The 18091-nt window shown below is 48.0% G+C and overlaps 1 protein-coding gene across 3 annotated transcripts in view; it reads right to left on the bottom strand.

Annotated features, from left to right (window-relative positions):
* STON1 (stonin 1) overlaps positions 1 to 18091 on the bottom strand; it is a 53908-nt gene that overhangs the window by 23615 nt on the left and 12202 nt on the right. Inside the window, exon 1 of one of the 3 annotated variants that reach the window (XM_032352055.1) lies at positions 6242 to 7072. The exons of the other annotated variants lie outside the window; for them this stretch is intronic. Within the exon in view, the coding sequence (XP_032207946.1) occupies positions 6242 to 6329 (88 nt within the window). The 5' untranslated portion in view covers positions 6330 to 7072. Of the gene's footprint in view, positions 1 to 6241; positions 7073 to 18091 lie in introns of those variants that run through there. 3 annotated transcript variants of the gene reach the window in all.

Here is an 18091-nt window from a genome sequence, read left to right as displayed (position 1 = left end):
TCTTCCAGGTGCCGGACACAGGGCTGGGACTTGGTCTCAACCAGCCGTCTGCCTGGCCTAAACGGCTGCTCTCGGTCCTGAGGACCTGCAGATGGTGTGACAGGGACCTCTTGAGCCACAGTTAAAAGACGCTCCTCCTTCATGGGCTCCTGTCCTTTAGCCACAGCAAAGGCCCAACCCACAAAGGCAGGAGAGCACAGAAGTCTAGCTCATAGCCTCTCAGGTACAAGTCACCTGGCCTCTTAGCTCGCTTCCTCTGCTTATGGGCCCCGAGGCGTGTTACTTAACATCCTCAACGTACTCATCTATAAAGTGAAAATGAATGACACCTACTTCCTAAGGTCCAAATAAGTTAATGCTAAGTTAGTAAGTAAAATGCTACTTCATAGGCACTCAAAAAGATGGTACCACAGTGCTTACAAGTGAGGGGTTCTTGACTCAGCACTGACCGTTGCTAGCAGCCCCCTGCCGAAAAGCAGGCCGTGTCAGGCCTGCAGGGGACACCGGCGAGGGTCCCAGGATTCCTGTCTAACCTGGACAATCTCCCCTTGTCCGGCAAGAGAAAACCAAGGTGCCAAACTGAGCTGTGAAACGAAACGCACTGCTTAAGCAAGTCGACACAGCACCTTGAGATGTTGAAAGTAATCAGAGAAAAGACTGCTCAAAAATGACGTGGTCCTTCTTTACGTGGGGCTGACCACTGTACGGTAGAAACCTGGGACCACGTACGTCACCCACACCCAAGACTCGGCCTGGCTCTGTCTGGCTGGATCCCCACAGGGAATGACTTTACTAACCAGGGGAACACCTGGCAGTGTCCCCAGACACACTGAGTTGTCACACGGTGCAGTAGGAGGTACTCCTGGCACCTAGTGGGGGAGGGGGCGGGGGTGCTGCTAACCACCCCTCCATGTACAGCAGAGCCCCCACAATGAAGAGTGATCCGACCCCAAAGATCAGTCGTACCAGGGTTGAGAAACTCCGCTCCTTGTTGAGAAGGTCGGAGAGGGAGTATGCCACACAAGGCGTCCCACCCTTCTGTGTGTGTCTACTTTGTAGACAATGAATTGGACGCTTAAGTTGGGAAACATGCTTGAGGTGGCACCAGAAAAAGGTGCTATCAGAATCGAACCCTGTTTGGACCCCAAATCTCATGCTCTTTCCACTGCATCACACTGATACCAGGGCAGGAATCACAACAGGAAAGAAGTCTTCTTGAGAGGACTTGGACATGATCTAGAAAACAGAGAAAAAGGGGGGAGTATGGCACTGAGAAACAAGAAGCCACCGGAGAAGCAGGAAGAAGACAGGGCCACACATATCAGTCCAGTCTGAGGGGCATCCAAGTGGAAATATCTAGCAAGGAACTAGAAACACAAGACAGCACTTGGAGAGAAAACCAGGGGCTACCCATGAAGAGCTGGGTGTCTTCCTAGGCTAGATGAGAGCCGAAGGCAGGAGAGAACAGGGGAGGCCACAAGGCGTCCAAAGCTGAGGACTGGTCACTTTCTAGGAGGCATTAAAAAAAAAAGGGAGAAAGTGAGACACATCCAAGAGGCCAAGGCAAAACTAGGAGGTACCGAAACCCCCAAGGCAGGAAAAAATGTGCTCCTGGGGCCTTGAAGAGCAACAGAGGGTAGGGACAGCCAAGATGAGAGGCCTCCGGGTTTAGTGACCAGGTCAGCAGTGACGGGGTGGGTGCAATTTCAGCAGTGCGTGGGGGTGAGGCCAGGCTGACCGTATGGAAGCAAAGGGAACATGGATGCTAGGGCCCACAAGGAGAAGCTGGGCTCAGGGGTCCCTGTCTTGGCCATCCAGACCCCCAGCCCCCAGTTCCTGGGTTTCTGCAGCTATGGGATAGTGTTGTCTCCCAGGTGGACTGGTTCCTGTCAGCCCTAGTAACAGCCCCCCTCTTTGAACCCTATCTCCGCTAAAGGGCCCTAGGACATCCCACTCTCCAAAATATTCAGCCCGCCACGGGCCAGGGGAAGGAGGCAGACAAGCCAGCCTTCGTGCAGTAGAGGGCTGGCAAACAAGGCCTGCTTTCAGGGCTGCCTTCTGGTATTTATATTCCTGTGGGCTCTCCAGTGGGAAGAGCAAGGCACTCAAGAGTAGGAGATGAGAAAGGGCATTATCTCCCGAGGGGCCCCCAGGGCTGGGCGGGGGTGCAGGGCACCGTGGTGACTGCAGGGGGTGGCTCCCAGATTTTGATTCTGCATTCTCAAAGGGAACCATGAAAAAGATGTGGGATAAAGTCAGCAGAGGGGGCCCTGGCTCAGATCACACATCTTAAACATGCAAATCTCCTTCCCCTCTTCTCTGCAGGCCCAGGGGCCCTCCTGAAGATAAGCAGAAAGCAATGGAAGTTTAAAGGACTCTAAAGAGAATCTCTCTCGGACTTAAATATTTAAAGGGAGAGGAGGGACCAACAGCAACCACTCTGCTATGAAAATTGGTCAAGTAATTTCTCTTAATTACCATGTAATTACTTTGAGTGTTTTCAGAAGAAGCTGTAGCTAAATGGCTCAGAAAGGATATTTAATGATTTAGAACGTGAGTCCCTCCCACCTGCCCATCATGCCCCCCAACTGGAATGGTCTGACAAGTTAAGGACCATCACCTGCTGGGAGAGACCCAGGACCTTGATCCTTGGCTGCTGGGCTCTGGGGCCCTTCTGCCAAATGTGTGGGCCCCAGCCCCCTGCACATTCACTCAGCAAATAGTTACCTTGTCTTCTAAGGCCTGGGTCCTGGGTGAAACACCAGGCAGACAGCAGAAACCAGGAAGACCTGACTTGTGTGGTGGGGAAAGAAGGCTCTGGAAGTTAGAGAGATGGTGTGTGACTCCTAGCCCCACCACTGACCAGTGTGTGACAGGGGGCAGGTGGTGTGAATTCCCTGAGCTTCTGTTTCTTCAGGTGTGAATAAAGAAATAATAGGAGTTAACTTCTAGTGTTGGCTTTGGGCTGATACGTGCCCTCCCCCCAATTCAGCCCTAATCCCCCATGGTAGTTAGAGGGAGGGCCTCTGAAGAGTTGATTCTGTGGAAATGAGGCCACCAGGGGAGGCCCTGAGACAGCCTGACCACTGTCCTCGAAAGAAGTCAGGACACAGACACCAGAGAAGCAGACACAGAGAAAAGGCCACGTAAGGACACAGGAAAGGAGGAGACTCGGAAGCAAGCAAACCTGCCAACACCTTGCTCTTGGATTTCCAGCCTCCAGACCTGCGACAAATACATTTCTGCAGCTTAAGCCCGAGAGGCTGGGGTTTCCTGTCATGGCAGCTGGAGCAAACTGAGCCAGGCCTCTAGTGACACTAAATAAAGTCACGTCTGTAGGATGGCAGGTGCCTAAACAGAGGCCGTTATCACTAGATTTCTGCTCCTAAGGTGCTTATAATGGGGTAGTAAAGACCAGAGGAAACAACAAATGAAAGACAAAAGTGCTCATCCTCCTAAGCTAAAGAGCCCTGGGGCTTTGGGAGAGGATAGCCCTGGCTGGGGGGGGGGGGGGGGGGGGGGGGGCGGCAGGGAGACTCCCTGGGGATGGGACATCTGCTAGGACAGAGCCACCAGGCAACAGATGAGGCACAGAGACCAAACCCGCTGCCCATGTTTCTATGCATTCTTGTCATGTGCCAGTTAACACCAGCTAAGGGACAGCCTCCCGCCGGCCTCATCCACCCCACTGAGCAGACAGAAACCCAGTTAGGCACAGGTCTCCCTAAACTGGACCATAAGCCAGGGGTGTGTTAGGCACAGGTATCCCCAAACTGGATCATAAGCCAGGGGTGATGTCAGCAGAGACATCATAAGCCAGAGGTGACGTCAGTGGTGATCCGGGCTGTGTGCGAGTCTCAGATCAAACACATTTTGGTTTATCAATGGTCTGCCCTGGACTGCTGCTGACCAGCAAGCTGACCTGGAAACATCCACATCACTGCAAATACACAGGCAGGAACCATTGACTTACACGGAACCAAAGCACATCTGCTCAACCCTCATACTCCCAGGAATTCCACAAATGTACATGTGTATACATATGTAAAAGTCCAAGCAATTGTTTTTTTTTCCTTCAAGTTTTTATTTATTTGAGAAAGAGAGAACACGACCAAGGGGGAGGGGCAGAGGGAGACGCAGGCTCCCTGCTGAGCAGAAAGCTGGACACCAGACTCATCCTAGGTCCCGGAGATCATGACTTGAGCCAAAGGCAGAGACTTAACTGAGAGAGCCACAGGCGCCCTGGAGCAATTCTAAGATTTTAAAAATCACTTAAAAATTACTTATGTAACAAGTACAGAAGGTCAACATTTACTTGGGCTCTTAGTCTCAAATGCAGACATCTCTCTCAAAAATAATATTTGTGTCTCTCGGTCTGCGGGGAGTGCATGCAAAATATTTGTGAACTTTACTGCATTTCAGAGGTCACTAGATGCTTTCACAAAGAATTCTGCACTTACAGCAAAGTCTAATTAGAAACAAGTAAGTAGATGGGAATGAACAGATCTGTCCACTGACATTCTCAACGAGGGGCGGTAGATTATATTCAAACTTACAGATCATGGGGCACCTGGCTGGCTCACTGAGAAGAGCATGAGACTCTTGATCTCAGGGTTCTGAGTTCAAGCCCTATGTTGGGTGTAGAGATTACTTAATAAATAAACTTAAAAAAAAAAAAACTTAACTACATCTACCTATCAGCCTGGGTGCTTGAGCATGTAGCAGAATGGCCTCCTTCATCTCGACTCTGGGTCTCCATTCAAATGACCACCACCCAGTGTCCTCACAGAGCCCCCCAGGTGCCTCTGTATATTGCTGCCTAGCAAGGAGCACAAGCTCCTGACAGGTCCAGCCCAGCACAGGGGGCTCACCCAGTTCCAAGATGCAGGCAGGCCTCCACTGGATACCCCCTGGGCCTCTCTCGCAATACCATCTCTCCACCAGCCCCTCCTACTACTGCTCACAGCAAGAGACGTCCCTCTGGCTGAGGTCCCTACAGCCATTTGCCCAGCCTGGAAGCCAGGAGGCTGGTGCTTGGGAGGTTTTGTGCCCGTTCCGCTTCATTCTGTCTCGGTAAGTTAAAACAAGTCATTGCTGGCAAGTTTCTAAAAGTTTCTAAAAGTCCTAACCATTTATGAAGATTCAAACTCTAACAATCTAACCAGATGAATTCTCCAACAAAAGAGATCGGCAGAGAAGTATGGGCCTCCCTGAAGACCCCTTCCTATCCAAACTCTTTAGGACTCCTGCAACCATGCTTCAGGATAGAAGCTTTCCAAAGATGGCCACAACAATATCCCCCATCTAATGCTTTTCTGGAATGCCATGGAGCCAGGGAAGCTCTATTTCCCCTTCCCTTGGATCTGAGTGGGCCTGTCACTGCTCAGACCAATACAGTGTGGTAAAAGTGACGCTGTGACAATTCTGGCCATGGCCTGAAATGACCTAGAAACTGCCCTTCCTCCTTTGTGGGAGCCCTGAGCCCCCACAAATGAAGCACAGACTAGGTAGGGGAGCCACACTGAGATGCCACATTGGACAACCAGCCACTTGAGTTTTCAGTGACTCCAGCCTCGGTCGCCATCTGACTACAACTACATGAGACGCTCTAAGCAAGAACCACCCAGCTGAGCCCAGTCAACCCAGAGAACCAGGAGAGAGAATATGAAATTGCAATTCTAAGCCTCTACACTTTTTTGTGTGGTAAAACGAACATTCACATAAAAGCTACCCTTCTAACCAGTTTAAAGAGCACAGTTCTGTGGTATCAAGTACAGTCAACCTCATGATTGTGCAACCATCATGACCATCCATCTCCAGAACATTCCATCTTCCCAGATTGAGAGTCTGTCCCCATTAAACATGACCTGTGCATGCCCCACCCCAGGCCCTGGCAGTCACCTTTCGACCTTCTGTCTCTGTGAATCTGACTACTCTAAGGACCTCATGGAAGGGGAATTGTACACTATTTGTCCTGTTTGTGACTGGTTTATTTTACTTTATACAATGTCTTCAAGGTTCATCCATGTTGAAATATATGCCAGAATTTCCTTCCTCCAAAACTGTATACCCAAGGCTGTGTATCTATGCATCCATCAATGCATGGATCTGAAGTGGTGCTTCAACAGCAATACATACGTGGGGCAGTGGGCAAGCAACCATGGCCCAGCAGAGCAAGCCTCCGAAGGCAGACGTCAGGAGCTGGAAAGTTGGAAACAAACACACGGCACAGGGCACTAACCTCCAGAGTAGGTGACCAGCCAGGAATCCAGGCTGCAATTCCCAGTAGCACTCACCACAGCAGGCTGGGTGTCTCCTGGGGTCTCCATTCTAGGCTGGGCATGCACACCCCCCGCCCCCCCATGCCCCGGCACAGGCTGATAGGCCAATAAACATTTGGTGGATAAGTGAAAAATGTTCTGACACTGAAGCCAGGTTCTGGGCCTTATCAGAGTTTCTGATGGGCTCTCTGCAGGCCAAGAACTGGGCCAGAGAAAATGCAGAAAGGCTGCTTCTGGCTGGAACGGGAAGGGGGAGGTAGCAGCAGCAGGATGATCTGACAGGGAAAATTCCACAGCCAGGGCCTGGCTTCCCAGGAAGTACAGGATCTCTGTCGAAGCCCCACCCTGACCCAGGCAGCCCTGGACTTCCACCTGAGGGAGGCCGGGCCTTTGGGAAGGGCGTGTTGGGTATCAGGCTGAGCCAATAGGACGAGGTATCTCCGGGATCTGCCCTGCTCAGCTCCTCAAGCTCGGTTCCCAGGGCCCAGGGCAGTAGAGCCTCCTGTGCCCATGGTAGGAGCAGGATGGGTTGGAGGGACTCAGATCTATACCCTAACAGGCTGCAGGGGACTGGGAAGGGAGCTGAGTCACAGATCGGAGCCCTGGAAGCTTTAGGATAGCGACCTTCCTTCACTACAGGAGCAGCCAGGCTGGCTTGACCAGGACCCTTTCCCTCTCATCCACAGACACTCTGCCAAGGAAGCCCAATGCTCCCTTCCTGCTGGACTGCTCCACTGGGCCACAGGTCAGGATGCACCAGAGCACGGAAGTTAATTCCAAATCTAGGAAGATGACTTGTTTCTGGTTGACTTAAAAAGTGAATAACAACCATACCCATGCCCCCCGGGATTGAAACCAAATGGGCTCACATTATGGTTCGACTCTGCATTTAGGTTTACCAGCCTTTAAAGATAAAGCAAAACCCCGAGCATTAATTACAAAGGTGTTGTTCTCTATGTCTCTTCAAAGCTTATACCTTGAAGGTCAGAAACTGCTTACCATGGGGAAAGCAGTTATAAGCACCCATAAAAGAGTTCAAGAAACATGGATTTTAAACTTGGCTCAGCTTCTAAGTAATTGTGGGGCTTTAAGCAAACTAATTAACCTCTTCGGGTCTCAGTTTCATAATGATAAATGAAGGGAAATACTTGGTACTCCCATGGTTTGGTTATGCGCTTCACAATAACTTATGTGTGATGATAGAGCTATCGATACGCAGATAATATAAATACACACTTATACAAAGGAAGTCCTCGTAAGAAGAACTAAACTATAAATATGTTAGGAATTTTCTCACGTTCAGTAGGTGCTTGCTGGTACGGGCTGAAGAAATGGCCAAATATCCCCAAGATTATAACAAGACTCACATTTGGTGAGAGCAGTGCCTGTCCGCATGGCAGAATCCCCACTGATGTATCTACCAGATCTGAGAAGGCATCTCTCTCCGCAGCCCGCCTCACCCCTTTCTTACCAAACAACCCTCCCAGCCTGCACTCTCCCTTCCCACCCGGCCTTATATTCCAGTCTGCGGGATTTCCAGAGTCAGCCTGATTGCCAGGGTCAGAGTCTGCCCCACTGCCCCTACCCCAGCCACACGGCCCAGCTCCCACCTCCAGTCATGGCCTGAGGCTGCTTCTTGGGCCAGCCGCCAAGCCCAGAACCCTAGCCCTGCAGCTTAGGTCTCCACTGCCTTTGACACCAGAGGGAAACAACTCATCCCCTTTTCCTGGTTTTCATGGAGCAAGACAACAGGGAAAATTTTTGCACCAGGAACCAGTGTCTACCCAGGGCCTCCTCCCCCTGCCTTAGGCCTGGACTCCACCCAAGACCCTCCCCTGCACAAGGAGGCTCACCCGAGTTCTTCCACCTCAAAGGGCTTTGGGGAGCATCACATAAGGGGAAGGACTCAGAAGTGTCTCTGAAAACTATGAAGCACTCTGTAAATTCTTTTATTCTTTTTACTCTTGTTTGTTGACTTCGGTGTGGTCTCCGATTATGACTCTCTAGAGGCCTGGGATTGTACCCCGGGTAAACTCCTTTGGTACAATGACCACACACAGAGCATAGCATGATGCTCTTTGGGACTCTAATGCCATGAGCAAATGCAGCAGGAGCTCCAGGACGAGGGGGGGTGGGGGTGGGGGGTGGACCATGTTCCTGCCCCTCTGGCCCTGCCAGGAAATTAAGCGCATCACTTAACCTCGCTGGGCATTTGTCTTCATATGCACAATGGAACTGACAAGCCATCCGCATTCCTTTTCACCAGGATGCCAAGAAGGCAAAGAATCTGAAAAGAAAAACACCGCGCAAGTTGAAATGTTGTAGTATTCCGAGGGCATGGAGAGCTGAGAGGGGAGAGATGGGAAAGGAACAGGAAGGGGGACCAGGAACAAAAACAGAGCAAGAAGACATCTGGGGTGAGATGGGAGGCACTTAAGAAGGCCCGGATGGAAGGCCACAGGAATTCCCAGTGCAGAAAGTAACCCCCAAGCCTGAGAGTCTGTGTCCGGATGAGAAGATCCATCACAGAGACATGTGAAGTCCACTCCAGCAGAGAGGAGTGGGCAGAAGGAAGTGAGGTCTGTCTACCACCTGCAGTAGCACGAGACCTACCAGAAGCCGAGGCTCACTGCAGTTTGCTTCCACAGCTCAGCTCCGAGTGAGGAGAGAGTATGCCCACTACCCTCAAAAACTGTGGAATGCCCCAGAGGCGCTGGTCAGGCCACATCCTGGCCCATCACGACCAATCCAGAGTGCTCTGCTTTGAGGGGGACATTCAAAGATTGCAGAGTTCCCAGAGGCTGGTCACCGGGACAGTGGGGTGTGCTGAGACCATGTCACAGCAGGATGGGCTATGAAATCTGAAAGTGTGTCCCCAAACAAGATTCGGGAAGGATATGAGAAGCAAAGCCTCTCTCAGAATGAAAAAATACTCTGAATGTCGTCTGGTCCAACCTTCACAAGTAAAGAATCTCTAACACAACATCTCTGCAGAGGAATTACCCAGCTGCCGCCTGACCTCTTTCAGTAACGGAGACCACATCACTTTCTAAGTGAGTTCATCTCGTTATCATTTGGACAATATTAAACTCTTCTCCCCCCTATTAACCCCAAATTAACCTCCTCGTAGCTTCCATCTTATGCTCTGCAGGGACACAGGCTAAATCTAAAGACTTTTTCGCGGACCCATCCTCAGACAACTGGAGACAGCTGGTCTTAATGACCTGCCCGAGCTCTTCCCACAGGCTTGCCTAAGAGGGGAATGCATTTTCAATACACCCCTGTAAGCATATGCTCAAGCCCCTTCAAGGCTTCATTCCTGGTGATCTCTGGCCAGCTTTGACCTCCGACTACCATGGGATATGACTGCTGCCCCTGCCTTGCTCAGAGCATCTCGTCCTGGCCATGACTCCCTAGCTATGGTTGCTTTCCAACTAGGTCTTGGCCTCCTCCTACCTAATTTGGGGAAACTCTGGTCCAAGAGGGTCTTGGCTCTGCCCCTCTGCCCGCTGCTAAGGGCTTGTCATGAGCATTCTCCACAATGAGAACAAAAAATGAGTCCCAAATTAGACTCTCTACTTCATAGAGAGCAGCTGGTCATTTGACTTTAGACCTTCTAAAAAAGACTGGATCTAGAATGTTCACAGGCATTAAATATTCATTCTAGGGGTGCCTGGGTGGTGCAGTCATTAAGCATTTGCCTTCAGTTCAGGTCGTGGTCCCAGGGTCCTGGGATGGAGCCCTGCATCAGGCTTCCTGCTTAGCGGGAAGGCAGCTTTTCCTTCACCTTCTCCCCCTGCTTGTGTTCCCTCTCTTGCTGTTGTTCTCTGTCAAATAAATAAATAAAATCTTTAAATAAATAAATAAATAAGCATTCCAAAACCTCAGTTGATAGGGGAGGAAACAGAGGACCAAAGGGGTAAAAGGATTCACTCAGGTAACATAGCCAGGAAGAGAAGCTCTAATCTTTGATTGTTCAGTCCCACATTCCTTCCACTGCAGTCAAGAGGAAGTGAAGTTCTCTTGTGGCTCTCTTCTCAGTACATTTTGGGGTAAATTGAATGAATGCGTGTATGTGCATTCATTCTTTCTTTGACTCAACAGACATTCACTAAGCACCTACTATATGCCTTGCAAATGCTCTCAGATTTGGATTAAGCTTCTCTTAGGGACGCACCTCTCGATGTGTGTGAACACTCAGTGTGTGTATGGATTAATTAATCCTTTCATGATCCTCCACAGTGAGCATCCCTAACACCGTGCACCACATCGGTACAAGTGAAAACAGCCACAGTCCCTTACCCCAGCACACCCCCTGTCCAGCACAGATAATTCCCACATCTTGCTAATGCAGGATACTATGGGGACCCACAGCCTGATGCTTACTTAAGACAGGGGAGAGTGATGGTTGTAAGTGCGAGTAATGGCATGCGTACGTCCATGTGGCCAGGGAATGAACCACCAGCCCTGGTAGCTTGAAAAGGCTTCAGGAAGAGCGGGCTTCTCAGTTGAATCCTGAAGGCTGATATGAATTAATCAGGCGGAGCAGACCGGAGAGAGGTGAGTGAGTGTGTGCTCAAAAACAGGGAAGCAGAGAGAGCCTGATCCTGCAGGTGGCCGGGCCTGGCTGGAGGCAGGACTTATCATGGGAGCCGCCGTGAGAGAGGCAAACAGGTGAGGAAGCCACAGGCCTGCTGTATATGCTAAGGGGGTTGATTTTATCCTACAGGCCAGAGGATTCCGTGAAAGACTTTAGAGGAAGGAAAAACGTTTTGATCAGAATTTTAGAAAGCAAGCTCTGACCATGTCTGGAAGACAAGGAGATCCGAGGCAGGGAACCAGACAGGAGGTGATAGTCAGAATGCAGGAAAGAAACCAGGGTTGAACGTGATGGATCCTGCCTGCACACACTTAGTTTTAAAGTCTGAAATATGAGAGGAGAGAAGAGATTGCCTTTCATGTCCGTCTCCCATGGCACGAGGGCCAGTTGCCCAAAGCTTTGTAGAATGACATCATCGTCACCATTCTCCACTGCGGCCTTGCGGAAAAGCGATGTGAGCTGTAGCTCCGTGACCAGTCTTGATGTGCAGGAGCCTCAAACAGTAAGTGGTGGCTGCCGGCATGCCCGTCGTACATCAGCAGGGGGTGGGGGCTCAGAAGCACACATGAGTCAAGTCCAAGCAAGCAACAGGTCAGAAACAGACAAGCAGAAAAGCTCTAAGAGGGATGGTATTAAAAACAACAACAACACTACAGGGGCACCTCCTAGCTCAGTCAGTTAAGGGTCTGACTTCAGCTCAGGTCATGATTCCAGGGTCCTGAGATTGAGCCCTGCATCGGGCTCCCTGCTGGGGCGGGGGAAGGGAGCCTGCTTCTCCCTCTCCCTCTGCAGCTCCCTGTGCTCATGCGCGCTCGCTCTCTCACTCTCTCTCTCTCTCAAATAAAGAAAATCTTTAAAAAAACAAAACAAAACAAAAAAAAACCACACAACAAAAAAAACCCAAACAGGTCTTCGCAAGAATGGAAGGCAAAGAGTTCAGACCAGCTAGGAAGCCCATAAAGGAGCCGGCACCTGTTTCAGGCAGTGAGATTCTCCAGGAGGCTGAAAGCCCTTGGGGTAGCCCCAGCTGTGCTCTCTCCTGGGACTCCAGGAAGGCGCCCCCGCTGGCCAGACGGGCAACACGCAGGCCACACCGGTGCTGTGTACCGCAGGGCGACTGGCCCGAGGCTGGCTGAAGCCCACGTGTGCCTGCCGATGGGCACGTGTGAGCAGTTACGGAGAACATCTGGCAGGAGAAGGGGCTGTGTGGGTGGAAGCAGGCAGATCCTGACAAGCTGGGGCTGTTTAAACCCGGGTAAACCCCATCACGTGCGCTACAGAGCCATTGCCGCTAGGAGTTTAGAGTCAAAAGAATGATAAAGAGGATGAGACTGGAAGCCTAAAATAACAAGTTCTTTCCTTATGGGAGGAAAAACGCTCATCTAGGCAAGTCTGAGCCTTCTTGGAACTGGAGGATTCTGACATTATTGCCCAGTTCCCAGGAATGCCTGAACCCCTATTTTGCTGCTGTTGTTGTTCCTGAAGATAATTTTCTGAAAATCAGGAGCACCTGGGAAGTAGCCCCTGTGCTACTTACAATGACCATGACCAGGCACCTTCCACTGAAGGAACCCACAGCCACCAGGGGTATGTTCACAAAATTTACGAGGCTTTGCTTCAGGCCACAAACAAGCCACAGGCCTGGAGCTGCACAAGGGGTTTTCAGATGGAAAGATGTGAGACTGAAACATTTCTCTGTGTTGGTATTAACGGGAAACTGAGGTCAAGAAAAGCAAGGTTTGTAGCATCAATTACCATCTTCTAGCGCCTCCAAATTGGCCCTGAATATGAGTCACCCTGAGCTAGGGCAAAACACTCTCCAAGGGATGCACAGAGGCCAGTGTGACAGTCCTGAGTTTCTGGGACATGCTGTTTTAAATTAGATGCTCCATGTTGCTTCCATGAAACTCTTGGCTTAGGTCCACAATGGAAAAGTTATTTTTGTGCTCCAAATAGTTCTATGGAAGCACATCCCCATAATTCCAGTTATGTTTTGTTTTCATGATGCTCTTTTCCTGTACTTAAGAACAGTCATTGCTATCATTATTATTCCTGATAAGACACTTGCAGAAAAGCTCTGGGCCAAGTACAGACTCCACAGGGCCCAGATAAATGCCGCTGTAAAACAGGCAGCTTTTAGGTCTTGTGAAACTCTGAAGGGTATTTCTGTTCTTCTGCCCACTATGGATGCCTCTTCCTTATCAATTCCCCCACCCCCAATGACACTTTAATTGCTCAGGAACTTCATGATCCCTCCTGGGAAAACATAGTCCCAGAAGGCATTTTGTTATTTACTTCTTATATACTCTCTCTGGGGTTTCTGCGTTTAAAATGTTATCTTTGGGGCGCCTGGGTGGCTCAGTGGGTGAAGCCTCTGCCTTCACCTCAGGTCATGATCCCAGGGTTTTGGGATGGAGCCCCACATCGGGCTCTCTGCTCAGCAAGGAGCCTGCTTCCCTCCCTCTCTCTCTGTGCCTGCCTCTCTGCCTAATTGTAATCTCTCTGTGTCAAATAAATAAGTAAAAATCTTTAATAAAATAAAATGTTATCTTCAATAAGAAAACAAAGAGTTTTTATCTTCAGAAGGACAGGAACACCAGTAATAAAGCAAAGAGAGATACTTGTGGTTAGGAGGGCATGGCTCAAAAGGAACAACACGGATATTCAATAATAGTAAGTAAGGTCCATCAGCAGGCTGGGAGGACACCTGTTGGTGCAGAAGCAAAATCAAATTGATGATTCAAGGTATTAAGGAATTTACCCAAGAGAAATCTACACTGATTACCAAGAAAACACAAGTTATTAGGAGGTATACGGATGGCCTCTCCCCAGAAGATTTTCCGATTAGTCTGAAGGACAATCCTGATTTGAAAGAAATAGAGCAGCCGATGGGAGATGACAGGAGACCACCACCTGTGAGCTTCAACTTATGGCAGCCACTTGGTCCCTATTATTTCCTGTTATCTCATTTATTTTTCAGAACAACTTTTTAAGGTGGTTCCTGTTATCACTGTTCTATAGAGAAGGAAACAGCCTCAGAGATGTTAAGGAACGTGCCTAAGGCCACTGCTATGGTCTGAAAGTTTGTGTTCCCTCCCAAAATTCAAATGTTGAAATCCTGATCCCAAGGTAATAGGATCAAAAGATGAGGCCTTTGGGAGGTAATGGTTCAAGAGGATAGAGTTCTCTTGAATGGTATCAGTGCCCTCAGAAGAAGAGGTTGCGGAGGGCTCTCTCAGCCCTCCTACCATGTGAGCACATAGTAAGAAGAAGGTTTTCTGCCACCCAGAAAAGGGTCTTCACCAGAACCACATTGGCCTCCTCACCTTGGACTGCAAATCTCCAGAACCGAGAAATCAACTTTTGTTATAGCAGCCCAAACACACTAAGATAGCCACACATCTAGTTAGTGCCAAAGCTTAAACTCAAACCCAGATCTGCCTGACTCCAGAGTCCACTTCTTTTCTACTATCACAAAGGGCTGATGGACCAGGGGGCAAGGCCAGGGATGTTTGTTGATTTAGTTTCTTTAACCCACTGAGCCACCTGGGCGCCCCTGATTTAGCTTCTTTAAATGAACAGGTTTTGTTGGGAGCATATGGGAAAGATATGCTGATATAGATTTCCTTAAACATTTCCTATAAATAGGCTCTGCTGATATCAAACAACATTCCATAGAAAGAATCATTCAGTATAAATCTGTCTGCACTGTTAGAGACACAAGTAAACACACATGCCCAACAGAGGAAGAACACCATCTCCATGATCAAAGGGAACAGAAACCTCTCCACAAAGTCTTTCTTTCAACACGGAAATGAATTAGAATGCTGGCTTGTCAGCTATCAATGTTACTATTGAACATTGTACTGGAGAGTCTACCCAATACAGTAAGATGAGAAGAAGATCATAAGGTATCATAAGGAATGAAAAAGAAAAGACAAATTAGAATGATTTTGTGACTGTCTACCGAGAAAACTCCGTAATATTTAGAAATAGACTCTTAGAACTAATGAGAAGTCAGATGGGATGCTAGATATAAGACCAGAATCCCCAAATCAGAAAGGTTTCTGTGAGCCAGCAAATAGCTAATTTGAAAATATAGTAAGAAAAAAGATACCATTTAAAATATCAACAAAACCTGGGCGCCTGGGTGGCTCAGTGGGTTGAGCCTCTGCCTTCGACTCAGGTCATGATCTCAGGGTCCTGGGATCGAGTCCTGTGTCGGGCTCTCTGCTTAGCAGGGAGCCTGCTTCCCCCTCTCTCTGCCTGCCTCTCTGCCTACTTGTGATCTCTGTCTGTCAAAGAAATAAATAAAATCTTTAAAAATATATATATCAACAAAACCTACAGGAAACAAGTGCAGAAGTTGTTGAAGACATTTATAGGGGAAAATCACAAGTCACCATCCACCTGAATAAAAGGAGAAAATGGGAAGACCTAATACTGTAAAGGTATCAGTTCCCTGGAATATAATGTGAATGCAATTTCAATTTAAAAAATCCCAACATGATTTTGTCTTTGTGTCCAACTAGACAAATTAACGTTTATATGAACTTGGCTTCCAAGGAAGCCAAGAAATTTTTGAAAAAAATATAAAAGTAATTGTCAGCACTAGCAATTACTATGTGATTCCTTGTATGCCAGGCACTATTCTAACATTTTCATACATTATCTCTTCCCAATTATCCTTGAAGTGGATACTGTTATCTACTTAATAGACAAGAAGACTAAGAGAAATTAGGTAACTTGCCCAAGGTTATTTGGTACTTGTAAGAGTAGCAACAGATGCAAGAAGACAATGGTGTAATATCTTCCAAGTACTCAGGGGAAATCATCGTGAGTCTAAAAAATTCTACACTCAAACTCTCCTTTGTAAGAGCAAAATAAAGACATCTTCAGGAATATCAATACTTTCAAGTTTACCAAAGCCCTTTCAAGAAGGAACTTCAAAATTCACATGAAGAAAAACGAACTCAGAAGGAAGTGGGATGTCCAAAATAGAAGTCTCCCAACTGCACTGAATAAATAAAACAAAACAATGCACCAGCGTTCCTCATTTTATTTCACCTTGCAAATACGGCATTTTTACAGATTGAAGGTTGGCAGCAACCCAGCATAAAACAAGTCTGTCGGCACCATTTTTGCTCACATGTCCTTGTGTCACATTTTGGTAATTCTCACAATATTTCAAACTTTTTCATTATTATTTTTTTAAGATTTATTCATTTATTTGACAGACAGCGAGAGTGAGGGGAGGAGCAAAGGGAGAGATTTTTCAAGCAGACTCCCCGCTAAGCAGGGGACTAGATGTGGGACTTAGTCCCACAACCCATGAGATCATGGCCTGACCTAAAACCGAGCTGGATGCTCAACCAACTGAGTCATGCAGGTGCCCCTCAAACTTTTTGTTAAAATTACATTTGTTATGGAGATCTGTGATTAATGATTACTACACATTGAAAGCTCAGATGATGGTTAGCATCTTTTAGCAATAAAGAATTTTCTTAATTAAGGTTTGTACATTGTTTTTTTAGAAGTAATGGTTTGTATCTTAATAAAGTACAGTATAGTGTAAACATAACATTTTTATGCACTGGAAAGCCAAAAAATTCATCTGACTCCCTTTACTGCCATATCCATTTTTTTTTTTAAAGATTATATTTAGGATTTTGAGAGAGAAAGAGAGAGCATGGAGGGAGAGGCAGAGGGAGAAGAGAATCTTAAGCAGACTCCACTCGGAATGCAGAGCCCAATGCAGGGCTCGATCCCAGGATCTGAGCTGGGATCATGACCTGAGCTGAAACCAAAAGTCAGATGCTTAACCAGCTGAGCCACCCAGGAGCCCCTGCAATATTCACTTTGCTGCAGTGGTCCAGGACCAAATCTGCAGTATCTCTGAGGGGTGCCTATAACGTAGATGAAAAAAGTGGAACTGCAGAAAGAGTACAGGCAGAAAATACAAGGTGTCTAATGATACCCTATAGACATGCTAAAAGCAGGCCACTAAGTTGGCTCTGTGCTTCCTATGGGCCAAAAAGAAAGGAGAAGCGGTCTATTAAAGGACTCACAGCATCCACAAGACGAAACAGCCAAGTTGCTCGCAAGAGCCATTCCTGATCCTGAGACCAGAAACACCTTCCCCATGTAGTGAAGCGGATCCAAGATCTGGGACATCGGTCCAAGTATGATAATCTAAGAAAGAAGTCCTTGACTCTTCCATTATTTTTTCCAACAATTATTTAGAAGCATCAGCCTTCTAGAATCTCTTCCATGAAGAAGAGAAGAGATAAAGCCTCCTACTTAAGGTGCGTTCTTTGAATGACCATGTGTTTAAAAAAAAAAAAGGTCCAAGTTTCTGGAGATCTTTAGGTATTTTCCAGGACGAGGATGGATAAGATGACCTCTGGGGGGATGGCTGCTGTGAGGATACATGCTGTTACAGAATGTGGGCATTTTTTCCCAGACTACCCCTAGAATCATTTACACTGAATATTTCCACCTCCACTAAACCAATTCATTTTGCCAATGCATGAGATCACCCACATAGCCAAGCTTCCACAAAGTAGTTTATTGTGGGGCTCATGACCCACCTGCCTTTGGCTCAGGTCTTGATCCCAGGCTCAGTCAGGCTCCCTGCTCAGTGGAGAGCCTGCTTCTCCCTCTCCCTGTGCTGCTCCCCCTGCTCGTGCGCTCGTTCACTCTCTCTCTCTCTCTGTCAAATAAATATATGACATCTTAAAAAAAAAAAAAAGCTTATTGTGCTTTATAAAAATAAGCACCAAGAGGTAATAGTTGTGCTCTTTCTTTCCTGTTCCACGGTAAATCCTCGACCTATCTACCCTGACATTCATGTAACACATAGGCAAACGGGAGCCTGAGAACTTCCCCTGGATCTTCTTACCCATCACACTCCCCTGACAATGCCAAGAACAATGAAAGCCCATACTGGCAGAGCTCTGAAGACATCATTTGCCTGATCTACTTTAAAAATTCTGCCTTCTACCAGGAATGCCCTGAACTCCATGGGGTTCCTAGAACTCCAGGCTGCCTGGGAAGCTTCCAGTGAATTTGGGATAGCTTTTGTGGGTACAGTTGGCTCCCAAGGGCAGTTGAGCTTCTGCTGGCTAAGTCCGGAGCAATTCCCAAGGACTTCCAAAGAGAAGTGATAATGAAGGACAGAAAAAAGGGAAGACAGAGACATTTTACAGTT

This window comes from Mustela erminea, chromosome 7 (assembly GCF_009829155.1).
Source record: "Mustela erminea isolate mMusErm1 chromosome 7, mMusErm1.Pri, whole genome shotgun sequence".
In the NCBI taxonomy this organism is placed as follows: domain Eukaryota; kingdom Metazoa; phylum Chordata; class Mammalia; order Carnivora; family Mustelidae; genus Mustela; species Mustela erminea.
Note: the sequence above shows the minus strand (reverse complement) of the source record. Positions and strands in the feature narration are given on the sequence as shown.